Source organism: Phyllopteryx taeniolatus, chromosome 1, assembly GCF_024500385.1.
Source record: "Phyllopteryx taeniolatus isolate TA_2022b chromosome 1, UOR_Ptae_1.2, whole genome shotgun sequence".
NCBI lineage: Eukaryota > Metazoa > Chordata > Actinopteri > Syngnathiformes > Syngnathidae > Phyllopteryx > Phyllopteryx taeniolatus.
The window spans coordinates 37649737-37665833 of NC_084502.1; the positions used below are offsets into that span (position 1 = coordinate 37649737).

At 43.7% G+C, this 16097-nt stretch overlaps 1 protein-coding gene across 10 annotated transcripts in view; it reads left to right on the plus strand.

Annotated features, from left to right (window-relative positions):
- myt1b (myelin transcription factor 1b) overlaps window positions 1–16097 on the plus strand; it is a 162636-nt gene that overhangs the window by 109413 nt on the left and 37126 nt on the right. For 6 of the 10 annotated variants that reach the window (XM_061793462.1, XM_061793510.1, XM_061793521.1 and 3 more), the window contains exon 4: window positions 15097–15203. In XM_061793462.1, coding sequence (XP_061649446.1) covers window positions 15097–15203 — 107 coding nt within the window. Of the gene's footprint in view, window positions 1–7571; window positions 7665–10333; window positions 10677–11360; window positions 13004–15096; window positions 15204–16097 lie in introns of those variants that run through there. The other 4 variants (XM_061793490.1, XM_061793532.1, XM_061793543.1 and 1 more) reach the window with 4 other exon arrangements.

The following is a 16097-nucleotide window of genomic DNA, read 5'->3' on the forward strand; positions in this document are numbered from 1 at the left end:
TATTTTTTTCAATTCCCATCATACATTTTACCACAGTGGTCATGCAGGACCTATTTTCTTTTCCGCATTAAACTTGAAAATGAAAGGTGCTTTATGAAGCGAAGTGACTATATCATCATTATTATTAAGCATGCATGCAGGTTAATGCTTAGTAACTATCCACACAGATAATTAAGTAGTGAAATGTAATAATGTCATTCATCCCTCTGGCTTAAGGGTTTGAATAATTGCTGCAGAATCAGCCTTCTATGCATTATATTTGCCACTGTGTGTGTGTGTGTGTGTGTGTGTGTGCGTGCGTGCATTTGTGCATGTATGTGTGTGACCACGGATGCACACTTGCCTCCTCCCCGCATGTGTGCGAGATCAAGAGAGAGAGTTCTCATTTGTGTTTTTTTTTTTGTTTCTTCCCAACAGCTTTCACTTTTTGTGCTCCCTAACGAGAGAAAAAAAGAGAGAAGAGGTATGGAGGGAGGGTGTTTGAAGGAAGAAAAGAGTGCAAGCCAAAGAGCATCGGGTGCTGTGTCAGTCTGATATTTTCCATCGTGACAGCTGGGCCCAAAAGCTCAGACCCTTTTCTTCTGGCACACAAAGCCCATTAAGTATGCCACTTGCTCAATGGCCCCCGCAGCCTCCAAATTGCTCCAAGCTCCTCCCAAAAGTGTGGCAGTCTTTGTCATTGTAATCAGCCCTTGTTTGTGAAGTGCTGCCTGTATTTACCACCGCTATGGGTGCACATTTGCCCAGCCTGCTGCTGCTGCGAGTGCAGGAGGCCAGAGGGGGCATGGGGAAAGTGTAAAGAAAGTACAAGATGAGAGGTGGAGCGGCACGAACAGAGAAGATGGGGATGAACAGAGAGGATACAATGATGGAAGGAGGCCCTGGGTTTAGGGGGTTTGGGGCAAGGCGCAAAAGTGAAATGAAGAAACCAGCAGAGGAGAATCCAGAAAGAATTTGACTCCGTGACTTTGCAGGGTGAGGAGGGGTCGTGTAGAATGGAGGGGGGGGGGGGGGGGGACTAGCTGACAGTGGACACAGCAGGAGGGTGGCCGCTACGAGACCCGTCTGGACTGTGGGGTCCAAAAGTAGGGGTGGGACCTGGGGCTTATTTAGACCGCCCTGTGATGCTGCTACGAGGCTCCAGGCGTGGCAGACTGGCAGGAAAAGCGTAGAGACGTGTAAAACTGACAGCCCCCCCCCCCCCGACATCAAGGTAACAGCGCACAAGCAGAGGAGCAGACGATGTAAGGGATTGGGGCCACATGATGCCTTTTGGCAGAGTTGACCCCATTCTACATGTCACCCACTACCCCACCCTAAAGAAAAAAAACCTCTCCACAAGCTGTGATGGGATGGGGTAAGCAGGAAGGGGAGACGACAGGGAGGGGTCGTCTCTGGAGATGACGGTCATCCATAGTGGCATCCAGACCAAACTTTGTCTCTTGGCTTTCCCCCTCCTTTCACTTTGAGTGTGTGCACACATGCCTGTTAAGGATTCATAACTCCCACAGAGTGACACAGTGTAATAAGTGAGTAATGAAGAGCCAGAGGCACTTTGAGACTTTATTATGTTAAAAGGCAGCCAAGCGGAGCAGCGCTTATTTTTACACCACACTTGATTCCACGAGCAAACATGATAACTTGGATGAATGTTAAAATTAAAACCAAAAGTCCAAATCCTTTGCTTTTGTCAAATGGGAGCTGACAAATATAGGGATGATCATGCTGCACGGATGTTAAATGCAGCCTTATGGGGGACACAAGCCAGTGCAAAATGTAGGCCGGTCCCAAGCCCGGATAAATGCAGAGGGTTGCGTCAGGAAGGGCATCCGCCTTTGCCAAACAAATATGAGCATTCATCCAAAGAATTCCATACCGGATCGGTCGTGGCCCGGGTTAACAACGTCTGCCACCGGCGCCGTCAACCTGCAGGGCGCCGGTGGAAATTCAGCTACTGTGGGTCGAAGTCGAAGAAGAAGAAGAGGTGGAAAGCGGGTTCTTCGGCAGAAAGAGAAGAGGAATGCACAGAGCCTAGAACTGAATGTGGGGACTATGAATGTTGGGACTATGACAGGAAAATCTCGGGAGTTGGTTGACATGATGATTAGGAGAAAGGTTGATATATTGTGTGTCCAGGAGACCAGGTGGAAAGGCAGTAAGGCTAGAAGTTTAGGGGCAGGGTTTAAATTATTTTACCATGGTGTAGATGGGAAGAGAAATGGAGTCGGGGTTATTTTAAAAGAAGAGTTGGCTAAGAATGTCTTGGAGGTGAAAAGAGTATCAGATCGAATGATGAGGCTGAAACTTGAAATTGAGGGTGTTATGTATAATGTGATAAGTGGCTATGCCCCACAGGTAGGATGTGACCTCGAGGGGAAAGAGAAATTCTGGAAGGAGCTAGACAAAGTAGTACTGAGCATCCCAGACAGAGAGAGAGTCGTGATTGGTGCAGATTGTAATGGACATGTTGGTGAAGGAAATAGGGGTGATGAATAAGTGATGGGTAAGTATGGAATCCAGGAAAGGAACTTGGAGGGACAGATGGTGGTAGACTTTGCAAAAAAGGATGCAAATGGCAAACTTTTTTCCAGAAGAGGCAGGAACATAGGGTGACCTACAAGAGTGGAGGTAGAAGCACGTAGGTGGATTACATCTTGTGCAGACGATGTAATCTGAAGCAGGTTATTGACTGTACGGTAGTGGTAGGGGAGACTGTGGCTAGACAGCATAGGATGGTGGTGGGGAGGAAGATTAGGAAGACAAAGGCAGAGCAGAGAACAATGTGGTGGAAGCTGAGATAGGACGAGTGTTGTGCAGCTTTTCGGGAAGAGGTGAGACAGGTTCTCGGTGGACAGGAGGAGACTTGGTGGTGGAACCTCACAGTACAGGAAATCATACAAGGAAAAAGGTTAGCTAAGAAGTGGGACACTGAGAGGACCGAGGAGAGGCGAAAGGAATACATTGAGATGTGACACAGGGCAAAGGTAGAGGTGGCAAAGACCAAACAAGAGGCATATGATGACATGTATGCCAGGTTGGACACTAAAGAAGGAGAAAGGGATCTATACAGGTTGGCCAGACAGAGGGATAGAGATGGGAAGGATTGTGCAGCAGGTTAGGGTGATTAAGGATAGAGATGGAAATATGTTGACTGGTGCCAGTAGTGTGCTAGATAGATGGAAAGAATACTTCAAGGAGTTGATGAATGAGGAAAATGAGAGAGAAGGGAGAGTAGAAGAGGCAAGTGTGGTGGACCAGGAAGTGGCAATGATTAGTAAGGGGGAGTTAGAAATGCATTAAAGAGGATGAAAAATGGAAAGGCAGTTGGTCCTGATGACATTCCTGTGGAGGTATGGAAGCATCTCGGAGAGGTGGCTGTGGAGTTTTTGACCAGCTTGTTCAATAGAATTCTAGCACGTGAGAAGATGCCTGAGGAATGGAGGAAAAGTGTGCTGGTGCCCATTTTTAAGAACAAGGGTGATGTGCAGAGCTGTGGGAACTATAGAGGAATAAAGTTGATGAGCCACAAAATGAAGTTATGGGAAAGAGTAGTGGAGGCTAGACTCAGGACAGAAGTGAGTATTTGCGAGCAACAGTATGGTTTCATGCCTAGAAAGAGTACCACAGATGCATTATTTGCCTTGAGGATGTTGATGGAAAAGTACAGAGAAGGTCAGAAGGCGCTACATTGTGTCTTTGTAGATCTAGAGAAAGCCTATGACAGAGTACCCAGAGAGGAACTGTGGTACTGCATGCGGAAGTCTGGAGTGGCAGAGAAGTATGTTAGAATAATACAGGACATGTACGAGGGCAGCAGAACAGTGGTGAGGTGTGACAGACGCATTTAAGGTGGAGGTGGGACTGCATCAGGGATCAGCCCTGAGCCCCTTCCTGTTTGCAGTGGTGATGGATAGGCTGACAGATGAGGTTAGACTGGAATCCCCGTGGACCATGATGTTTGCAGATGACATTGTGATCTGCATTGAAAGCAGGGAGCAGGTGGAGGAACAGTTAGAAAGATGGAGGCATGCACTGGAAAGCAGAGAAATGAAGATTAGCCAAAGTAAAACAGAATATATGTGCATGAATGAGAGGGGTGGTGGGGGAAGAGTGAGGCTACAGGGAGACGAGATAGCAAGGGTGGAGGGCTTTAGATACTTGGGGTCAACCGTCCAGAGCAATGGTGAGTGTGGTCAGGAGGTGAAGAAACAGGTCCAAGCAGGTTGGAACGGGTGGAGGAAGGTGTCAGGTGTGTTATGTGACAGAAGAGTCTCTGCTAGGATGAAGGGCAAAGTTTATAAAACAGTGGTGAGGCCAGCCATGATGTACGGATTAGAGACAGTGGCACTGAAGAGACAACAGGAAGCAGAGCTGGAGGTGGCGGAGATGAAGATGTTGAGGTTCACTCTCGAAGTGACCAGGTTGGATAAAATTAGAAATGAGCTCATCAGAGGGACAGCCAAGGTTCGATGTTTTGCAGACAAATTTAGAGAGAGCAGACTTCGATGGTTAGGTCACGTCCAGAGGAGAAATAGTGAGTATATTGGTAGAAGGATGATGAGGATGGATCTACCAAACAGCGAGCTAGAGGAAGACCAAAGAGAACGTTGATGGATGTCGTGAGGGAAGACATGAGGGCAGTTGGTGTTCGAGAGGAGGCTGCAGGAGATAGGCTTACATGGAAAAGGATGACGCGCTGTGGCGGCCCCTAAAGGGACAAGCTGAAAGGAAAAGAAGAAGATGCTGCACGGACGTTAGAAAGGAGGAGAGAGTCAGGTTGGGAGTGCGAAAGAAAGTGTGTGTGTGTTGGTGGTGTGGGCCGGGGTAATCTGATGTCTAATATTCATCTGTACATGAGTGAGTGGGTGGCTGAGTTTGCGAATGTCTAACAAAAAGCCAACAAATAATAATAATAAAATACAATAAACATTTTATGCACCTCATAAGAAAACTAGTTTATTTTCGGAAAATCCAGATTTTGCACACACACACACTTGCGCACACACACACAGAGGCGCCCGATCTGTGACCCTACGTTGCCCCATACCATCTGATTTAAGTTGTTTCCAGTTGAGATGTTTGCAATACTTCAGAATAATAATCATGATGATATGATCGCTGCACCTGTTTTTAGAACGTGCTATGATGTAATATCATGTGTTATGTAATTATATCATGCTGTACAATGTGTTGTCTATGTATTTGCATTTGCTATTTTGCTGGTGTGTTTTACGCTGCTGTCTCCTGCCAGGTCGGCTTTGTAAGTGAGAATCAGTTCTCAATCGCCTTACCTGCATAAATAAATGTTTAATAAATAAGTAAAACGAAGATGCACTGCTCTCCATTAATTATCTCGTGCAAGTAATTTTCTTCTCAACAAGGTTTTGTTTCCTTCTCCTGAGTGTGTGCATGTGTGTGTATATTTGTTTTAACTTTATTGTCATCGCCATCTCCAGGACAGCTGGAGGCTGTGTCAGAGTTCAGCTGCCTGCTCTACAGAGCGGAGAATAAAGTGGGTGACATGGAGGGGGGATGTGGTTGGCGGGGTAGTCTATGCGATATGTGTGTGTTCATTTGGGTGTGTTTGCATAGGGCCGAGCTTGCAGAGTATGTGTGCTTGGCCTTCTACGCGGGCTGGAGCAGAAGGGTGGGGGTGAAGAGTAGAGTTCATAGGCTAATGAAAGAGCCGTGATCAGTAAGAATACTAGAGGCTCTCTGGCATCCTCAGATAAAAAAATAAAATATGGTGAAAAATGGCAGTCCTGCTTAACAGCGACACTTATTTTCAATTTCAACTTATTTTGATTTGTATATTTGTGTTGCACAGCACACAGAGAAGCAGACCACACAGTGTAGTTTCGTATCGTTGTATTCAGTTTAGTAAGTTTTGAAGTTTTTATTATACTCGTTTAGGATCCCTCAAAAGGAAAACATTTTACACTTTGCCTCATATAATTGTGTTGCACACGCCATCGAGAAGCAGACTACAGTTTAATTGAATTCAGTTTTGTACTTCATAACTGTGTTTTAGTTTCATTCCGTTCCGTTTCATTTCATTTAGTGTGTTATATTTGCGAGTTTGGTTAATCTTACCTTATTTTACCTTTAGTTTTGCTTTTTTGTTTTATAACTGTGCTTTACTTTATTTTCTATCACATTTAGTGTTTCCTACCTACGGGGTTTAGTTGAGTTTACTTTACAACTTCTTACATGTGGGTTTAGTTTTTTTGAAAATGTATTTTAGGCTTGCAATTGTTTATAACTTTTTTTTGAGTTTAGTTTTATTTTGTATTGTCAATACATTCTTACTTTTGTTTTTGTTTAGTTATTTATGATCAAGGACTGGGAACTTAATTTGTATGGAATAGTTTCACAAAGTTTTTTTGTTGGTTTTTTTTCTACTAATTTAAAAAATTAGTAAGTTACTTTTACAATTGTGTGTAAACTTAAAATTAATTCAGTTATATAAAGATTGTAGTAATAACTGAATGGATACAAGAACTTTATATATGTTCAGTTTATTTTCATGTAGTGGGTTATTTCCATTTCAGATAGAAAACGAAGGATGCTGAATGCCAAACAAATAACAGATTTCAAATACACCTGCTTGGCTTCAGTCGAAAGCAACTTTTCTAAACAAAGAGGGGAAACTTTTTTTTTTTAAGTGAATGAATGGAGATGAAATGAGGAGAAGTGTTAGGTTGTGTGTTGATGGTGGTATATCCCCCATTCCATCTTGGAGGGATGAGGATAATGGGAGCAAGCAATGGGAGAGCTCATTATCTGGCCGACCATCTGCTATTGGGAGGGAGGAACTGTCTGTCTGTCCCAGACACACACACATACACACACATTGTGAAAGGCCCGGAGTTAGAGTGAAAATGTTCCTCTAACTTACCCAAATTAGCTGTACATCTGCTATGTGTGGCTCCTTGTGGCCTACAGAGTGGAGTCAAAGCACACTAGGCCAAGTGTAACTTGCAAATAAACACACAAAAATATGGCCATATCGCGTGAAATTATTATTACACACAAAGACCACTAAAGTGAAGTGTGAGCTCATGCTTTTTTCGTGGATGCATGTTATGATTATATGGTAGCCTTTTTTTTTGACTGTTCACTGAAGTAATCTTTCTTCTTTTGAGTGTTGTTTTTTTTCCCCCAAGTGAAAGATGCTCATTTACAATATGTATATAAAGTTAAGGGAAATGAGATGCCAGTTCTGGTTGTGTGTATTTAATGCTTTGAAATGAGATTGCTGAGGGAGCTTAGTGTGACTGTGAGAAGTTGTCGGCCACAGCAGATGCTCTTTGTTGCAATGCGGGCTATTGTTGTTGAAAGCTGAGACTTGGAGGGGGGTGATGGTGATGACGACGACGACGATGGTGATGATGATGATGACGATGATGATGGTGCGGTGGGGGTGTGACTAGGCCTTGGGCCAGCTCCCGGCAGTAGGAGGACACGGCGCCTCGCTATTGGCTCCCCGCACCTGTCAATCACCGTTTCCCCACCCCCGGCCCGGCAAGTTGAAGTAAAGTTTGAGCAAGTTTGTGTCGCGCTCGGAAAAAGTTGGCGGCGGCACTTGACGCTCGCTGCGGTCCTGCACACGCAACAGACAGACGGAATGGCCGCGAAGATGAAGCTGTGTCGCACTTTTCTAGGTTCGTATCAATGACTTTTATTCACTTCAGCGGCAAACGTTACAAAGAGACAACTCGGCGTGCGCCTGTGTGTGTTCAAAAGCAACTCATTCATTACAGCGTGTATTTGTCGGCTTCACTAAAGCATTCCCCGTGGGTAGAACACATAATTTGCGTTACGTTTTGTCAGAATATTAAGAACAAGTGAGCTTTTTTTTTTTTTTTTTTTTAAATATATAGCTCCATCGTTGGGGGGTTAAATAGAGATTACAGTTCTGCGTCATCATCCCGTTGTAGAAAAACAAAACAAAAAATCGGTGTCAACAAATGACAATATATCGGACATATAGTTTTCCAAATACACTTAACTCCGTCTTCTTGTCCCGGCGTGTCCAGACAAAGGAGAGTTGATCCCCTGGGGGACCTTGTGGCCCTGGTACCGTGTGGACAATGCCAAGCTGCGGGCTTATTAGAAACTTTTCTGTTGTTGTTGCGTTAGTCTGTCGGCTTGTTCCATCTGTCGAGGGCCCACAGGGGCCTCCCCGGGTCCCAACCTTAGTACTCAGTCAGCTGCTGCCCCATGTAATATTTATGTACAATATCGCAACCATACAACTTCATTAAAATGTGGAAAGAGGCTTTTTTTGCCATGTGCACTCAAACGCAACTTGTGTTATGCGTCGACATGAATATTCCACAAAGCACGGTTACATTGAAGTTGTGGTCCTTTTTTTCTAATGATTCTGCCTAATAGTCAGACAAAGGTAAACGTTCAAAGTGCATTGAAATACTCAATTATCAATTCAAAATTGTAACCTTGCTGTACTTTCTTATTACTTTAGTAACATTTTCAAAAATAAACAGTATTTTACTGAAAATAGTACAATATATTTTTTTCGTCATATGTATTTTTTTTTATTCTGTTCAAAACCAAACAAAAATAGCTATAGGACTCGAAACTTCAGTGATTAATAATAACTATACTCAAGTAATACAATTAAGGCCACCACACATTATTAACTTTAAAAAATATATATTGACTAGAATAATTGTCGTGGAAAAAAATAATATAACAGCCTAGGCCATGTGAAATGAACTTCATTATAATGACTTTTGTACTAGAACAGGGTGAAGTGTGGGTATTGATCCTCAGTGGAAAGCAAATGCTCAGCGGCTGTCTCAGCTGTTAACATATAGTGACACAACCTGAAACAATGAAGTAGAATTTGAAATTTGCACCAACAATAATGTTGTATCTGGTTATCAAGCCTATATTGATACACCGAATAAAGGAAAGACAAAAGCCTTTGTTGCTTCCACAATAAACTCGTGTAAGGGAGTGTGCCGCTCTGAGTGCTGTCCAGGGTCCTGATGCACACATGCAAAAACTCTTTGGAGCTCTCCACAGGCCGAATGACACCAGCAAAGAGAAGACGCTTATTTTAAGGGTGGTAGCATCTCTTTTATGGCTGTGAGGTCCTGACCTATAGTCACTTCCTCACCAGGCCGAACTTTGCACATGTGGCCTCCTCCCTTGTTCTGCTCAGCTGGATCAAGGCCCGGAATATTTCATAACCACTCCCGCCTGCCTTGTTTATTCGATTGTCGCCCCTGTTGTGTTAGTCCCCTCTCCGCGCAGGCAGCCACAGTCTGAAATCATACTGATGCGACGTGCACACCCGGTGATTGATTTCAGCTCCAATGCATAACAATGGGATTGCACAAAAAGAGCCTGCTGCAAGGAGATAAGAATTTAATAGAATTTCTGAAAGCTGAAGGTTGGGCTTTTTGAATATTCCCTGTGTGCGTGGCGTGGAGACAGCAGATAAAGAATGGCATTTGTGGGGACTATTCACAAATGGCTTGTAATGAATGGTTGTCATTGCCACTAATGGTTTCAAAACAGCAAAGCAAAAAAAAAAAAAAAAAAGAAAACAACAACAACAACATTTGGGAGTGACTCCAAGTAACATTATTAAGAGGGTCTGTTTGCTGCTTGGAGTTGGAATTATTCTCTCAGTCAAACTGTCAACAAATCTGTGACAGTGATCTTATTGCTTAAAACTTGAATCCAGCATGACCAGTTGACTTTAAAACTCTTATAAGCCATCTTCTATTCGAGCTGCAACATTCTATTTTGAGAAGGAATCATTTTCACAACTGGACAATTTCAGTTACAGCAACTCCATCACTGCTGAATCCCAGAAGGAAAACAAATACCCCTTGAATGAAATATTGGACTGTACCACTTTCAGGTAGGCATAGGGAGGATTAGGTTACAATTATGGCAACAGCACCATCCTTGAGTGGTATGTCTAACTCTAATATGCTTGTTCTGACTAATATCATTTTAGATGCTGGAACGCTTTTTAGCCTTTTCAATATGTACATTAGATAAAAATGCAGTTTTCCTAGTTTGAGGTCGTCAGCTTTATTGGCTCAGATGATGCATGTGTTTGGGAGCGAGCGAGTGGGGGTTGGGGGGGGGGGGGGGTCAGTCAGAGGGGGGTGTGTTCAAGTACGAGAGAGTGTGTCGTGAGGAGTGTGTGTGTGTGTGTGCGCGTGGAGTAGGGGAGGGTGATTGGGGGGGGGCTGGGTCTTCAAGCCCTGCCCATGTGATGCTCGAGGTTTTACTACAGCTTCCGTGATGTCATGGCAAAGGGCGGAGGGAGGAGAATGGGGGTGGTGGAGGGGAGGAGGCGATACAATGGCTCATGAGGGAAAGGTAAGTCAATATTGGGGTTTTTTTTTTTCTCTCGCTGACAAAGGCAAATGAAGCCATGTTTTTGCTTACAAACAAGTAACATCCGTCACGCCTCGATCCGGAGCCGTGAGCCGATGCTGCGTGTGAACGAGGCCGCTCGCTTCCTCTCCCTCATCACTTACCACATCTGGACCTTTGGACCGGGATACAAAAATCATTTTTAAAACTATCACCCGGATTTTATTGTTGTCGTTTCAAGCGAACTTCTTCATCTACAACTATTAAAACACAAGAGGACGCACGCAGCGACGTAATATTCTTGATTGCAGGTAACAAACTGCCTTTGTGGTTTTAAAGCGTGATACTTTTGCATACTTAATTCATCAATTAGTCTATAATTTGCTTTTTTTTTTTTTTTCTTTTTTCCCCTTGCACACACGAATTCAAACTTCCTCACATTTCATTTGTAGGACGGAAACTACCTGTGTTTTCATAACAGTATTCGGGTCCCACCACAACTGGCGTGTTGATCCACTTCTTGTGCTGTGGATAGTTCGTCAGCGTGGTTCGTGTGTGTCATCGTGGGTGGTGTGTGTGCGCTTGTGTGTGTACTTCACAAATAGTACTTTTCCTCCACTAATGCTCTTTTATGGAACGGTGTCCTGCTCTTGAGCGTTATCCTCCACTCTGTCCTCCAGCTTCACCTTTTGCATTTTCCCACTAAATCGTGCAACCGTTTTCTACACGTTATGCCGCTGCCAATTCGCGTATATATATATATACTCGCCATATTTGGGATTTTCAGTGTGAAAAGTGTGCAATCTGATGTGCGGAGTTTGGTGTTAAATGCTCGCTGTTGTTGCGATGGGAGAGATGGATGGATGGATGGATGGATGGATGGAACGATGGAGCGTGTTCAAGAGGGAGGGCTTGGCCATTTGATCCTCTGCAGCAAAAAAAAAAAAAAAAAAGAAACAGCGATGCTCTTTTGAAATGTCAGTCGTTTTTAATGGTGTGCACATTTCTCTCCCCCAAAAGTCGGCACTAGAAATAACCACTACTGTTTGGGAAACACGCTGCACATTGTGTCATGATTTTTTTGATTTTTGATTTTTCAACGAGTGTCTTGTCGGATTCGTGACCCGCCGTGCATGATGTGGACTTCTCTGTTGTGTTGTTGTTTTTTTCCGCTCACAATCCTAACCTTCTCTTTGCTTTGCTTCCATGGCCACGTAATGTGTGCGGAACTTGGTCTGTGCACCTGCGTCCTAAGATGGAGGAAAGATGAGGGATGGTAGTGATGATGATGAAGAAGCCCACGATACTATATGTGGCTTTCATTGTAATTGGCTGCACATTCGACTACATTTTCTATAAAGACTTTTTTTTTAAATTAAGTTTTGCTGTTATTTTGTGCTAATGGCTAACGTGTCGAGGTTGTTCGCAGGGAGTATTAGCATGTGAATTGAACAGTTTACTTGTGTCTTCAAAGTATCCACATTTGCAAACTTTATTCAATAATACAAGGCTTGCAGTGTATTTTTGAATGTGTAAAGTGCTCCATTCTTTAAAATTCAGTTGAAAATTGTCAAAACTGTCTCGTAACAAAAAAACATGACATTTGATTTCCTCGTATTTCATCTGGCCTCATATAGTGTAGGGTCCACTGTAACTCTTTGATCTGATGCACTACTGATAGATATGATGACCACTTTTTTTGTTGTTGTTTTCCTCTGTTTTCTTTAACGTGAAATGTAGCCTGGTTTCGAAGGATTACAGAATTAGGTTATTGGTGCCTTATGCTGTCACTGGAGACTATAGCTTGCATGCAGCTCAGGCCGAGCTCACCTCTGCGTTTTTACTTACCTTAATGGCAAACCTTTCTATTTATTAGGGACTGAATAGCCTGTGGCGAGGACAGCAGGTGCCGGAGGAGAGAGTGTAATAAACATGTTGGAGGAGCAGCTGGGGCTAAATTGCACCCTCGTCATTCAAAGCCTATCAGAAATCTAAGCTATACAAGCAAAGGTCAGGGTCCTGCAGGCTTTCAATGGAGAGCCGGCATTTCAAATGACAGGCTTGGAAATAATGAATTTCATGCCTTGTGTTGAAAAGGGAAAAAAGCAAAAGGAGTTTTGATAAAAACAATGCAAAACTTACAATCTTGTGACATGCAAAACTCTGCAGTGCCAGTGCTACTGTTCTATTTGATAAGCAGCGGTGACACATTTGTTGTTCCTCAGATGCTGAGGTCAGGGTGGCCCTCAGGGGAGCTTCTCCAAAAGCTGTTACTATGCTCTCCTACATGGCTTCCCCTCTGTGCCATAACTGCGTGAACCAGGCATTTGTCTTGATTCCAGCCTTTTAACAGCTCTTTATACAGTATCTAACCTCTATCGTCTTCAGATGTAGCAACTAGGCTTTTTTTCCCAATGTGATTTTAACATTTCCTCCTCCACAACTTTTGATTTGTGATTCTCTTTCTGCTTCTTTGAGCATCTAATCACATTGTATTGTGACTAAATCCCTCTTTCCAGGAGCGTGAGTGTACAGCTGGCCTAGCCCCGTATGTACACTTAATACTGTTACAGTCAGCCCACTCTGGTATTTAATCTAACTATGGATTTAGGGCTCTTTGCTCCAACATCCCAACACAGTAAGCTGCAAGTAATGGTATTACCCTTGCATCAACTTCGTTTTTAGGGATAAACAAAATTCTAATAATAACAATAATGCCCATTTTTGATTGACACTGTAGGTATTGATTCATGATTGTTAATTATTGCGTTTACAGCTTTAAGTGGTATAGAACTGCACTGCAATTTAGATCCGCTTCTCCTCACTAGGGTCGCGGGCGTGCCGGAGCCTATCCCAGCTATCATCGGGCAGGAGGCGGGGTACACCCTGAACTGGTTGCCAGCCAATCACAGTGCAATTTAGATGTGTTTCGCATATTTTGTCCCCCCAATGTCTGAAAATAAATAAGACAAAATAGTACAAAGTCATCGCAGTATGATACAATGTAGTCATTCTTTAACAATCAAAAGTGACCGTTATTATTATGTTAAAGACCATTTGATGTGTCCCTTGTATTGGATTTGTAGCAACGAAGTCTCTTGAGTGGATGCATTTGTTAAACAGGAACCAAAAGAAATGCAAGCTTTAAAAAAAAATCTTGTCCTTAGGTTCCGATTTTTTTTTCATCCATTAACTTTGCTTTAAAACGTCCCTCATATGCTCCCCCACCCTTTTGCTTCAGATTTTGCTTTAAAATCTATGCCAGTGAACAACTAATTGTCTTATACACCTCCAAGTTTTACTGTGAAATAATGAGATGTGAGTCTTTTAGGTGGGAATATGCAGCATAAGATCAAATATATACTGTATATGTATAATATATATGTACTATAAGATGAAAGTATAGAGAAGCCAATTTAGCTGCCTTTTATGATAAATGTGAAATTTGATAGAGAGACCTCAACAACTCAGCGGTAGTTTGCTCCAGAAGGGGCATTAGCACAGACAACAGCGATTTCTACCTGAGGCAAAACAAAATGTGTCCTAATAAAACGTCGTTATACATTTGGCATTTTGGAAGTACTCTCAGCTCCATGGCCTCTAACTAACAAGACAGGACAGATGCTCATTTCACTTTACTTTAAAAGAAGGGGGAAAAAACATCCTAAAAGAGATTGAAGCATTTTCATGGATGTTCGTGTATACGTGTGGAGACAGCTGAGACAGAGATGCAGACCAACAGTATTGCTGTTGTCATCACTTTCGTGTCGGGGGGAGCAAAAGTTGATAAACAAGCATTTCACTGAGTGCTGGCTGGGCGTTGGTGAGTTTTGCATGTAAGGGGCAAAGTAAGGATGAGAACACAGGGGGCGTTCGGGGTGGTGGTGGTGGTGGGGGTGGCGTGAGGCTGCAGGGAGGGCATGGGATGGGTTCAGGACTTCTCAGTTCTTCCAATCTTTGCTTTTGGTTTGCACTTTCTTTGGACTACCGGTTCATGTAATGGTCAATATACGGTACAAAATAATCCATAGAGGGTTACAAGATTGACTGACCATGATATCCACATGGATTGTGAGCACTCCAGTTTACATTTTCAGTTATGCCAAACCTGGGTCTTTTTAAACGTAGGTAGATGGGTTGCTCATGCACAAAAGGAATTATTATATCCTGTACTCAAGAGTGCTTCCTTATTCATTGCATCTGGTTTCACCTCTCCTCGCTGTCGGTACAAACTATAAGACAACATCTGTTAGAAGAAGACAAATCTATTGGGGATTTGGAATAGACAAAGTTTCTCTTGGGTGATCAGGGCAATGAAGTGAAGAGCTATTACCTTAATGAAAAAAGGGGGAGGGAAAAAAGAAGCTTGATTTATGGATGATTCATTATTTACTGACCATTCATCCCTGGCATCCTCCCCCCATTCTCTTATACTTGCGCCCTGAAAAGCTCGATAAAAATGCGCAAATTTGATTGATTCTATTAGTAGACTGACAGAGACTCCAGCTGGGGCACTTAACCATGTATGTGTGCGTGTGTTGTTCCTTAGACATAAAGTAGTGTGTACTCCAAGCTTGAGTACCATCGCCCCACCCCCTTAACCTTCTATTCCTTAACCACAACCCTCCTCAAACCACTGCCCATCAACTGGTACTGATTATTTATCTCTCTCTCTCTCCTTTTCGTTCCACCTGCTTCTGCCCCCCTTCTTTCCTCTCTTCCTCACACTAGAAAATGAGTTTCGGGGCGAGCTGGTAAACCAGCGGTGGACGCGAGGCGAGAGGACCAGCAGCCGCTGTCAGGCCTCCCTAAGACTGCAGAGCCGTCGACCAATCATGGTGAGTGACAAGGCCCTGCAGCGTCCCCCCAGACACCCACACCACCACTCAGAGTTACCCACACACTCCACCGATGACTCCATTCTGCTTCCTGGACATTTCCTAACTCAGCAGGGACCTCAAGAAAGGGGGGAGGATGAAATGTTCTGTAAGAGGGAGGGGGTGTGCGTGGGGCGGGGGAGGGTCAGATGATGGAAAGCCGAAAACATAATCAAACAGCACATCAAATGTCCCGCTCGGCCCCGCCCCGCCCGTGTTCCGCTCTTGCCTGGTTCAGCTTGGCTCAGTTTAGTTAAGCTCAGCGCTTTGCCTCTGCTGAGTTCACTTCTGGCTGCAGCATTTTTTCATTGTACTCAAACACAATAAGAAAAAAACTCAAAAGGATGGCCTTGAGCTCCTCACACTTAATATCAGCAGAAATGAATACTCCTTCCTTTGCTCTTCACCTAACTTTACTCCGCTCCCAAGTTGTGATCATTTTGAGGTTATTTCTACAAGACGAAAAAACTGCCAATCTCTTTTATTTTCTCACCCGTGCATCACAACTGAGGGCGACACACAACAAAGAGATGGTGGGGTTTGAGGGGGAGAAGGAAAGAGAGATGAGTGGGGGTAGTAAGGACAAGGAGGAGGAAGCGAGGGAGAGTGGGCCGTTCCCCCTTGGGCCCAGTAAAAGTAGTTTTGCTCCCCCCTGATGGCTCAGGTTCATCTAAGAAGATGACGTTTATTGATTTGGTTTGATTTCTGCTGCTGGGGGAGCTGAGGAGAAAGGGAGAGGTGCTGTCACTCTATCATCCCCACTGTATGGCACCGGTCATAGAACCGCCTTAATCAGAACTGGAGTACAGAGGATGCTGTGGTCAAAACTTAGATTTAGATTTATTGATCTATTTT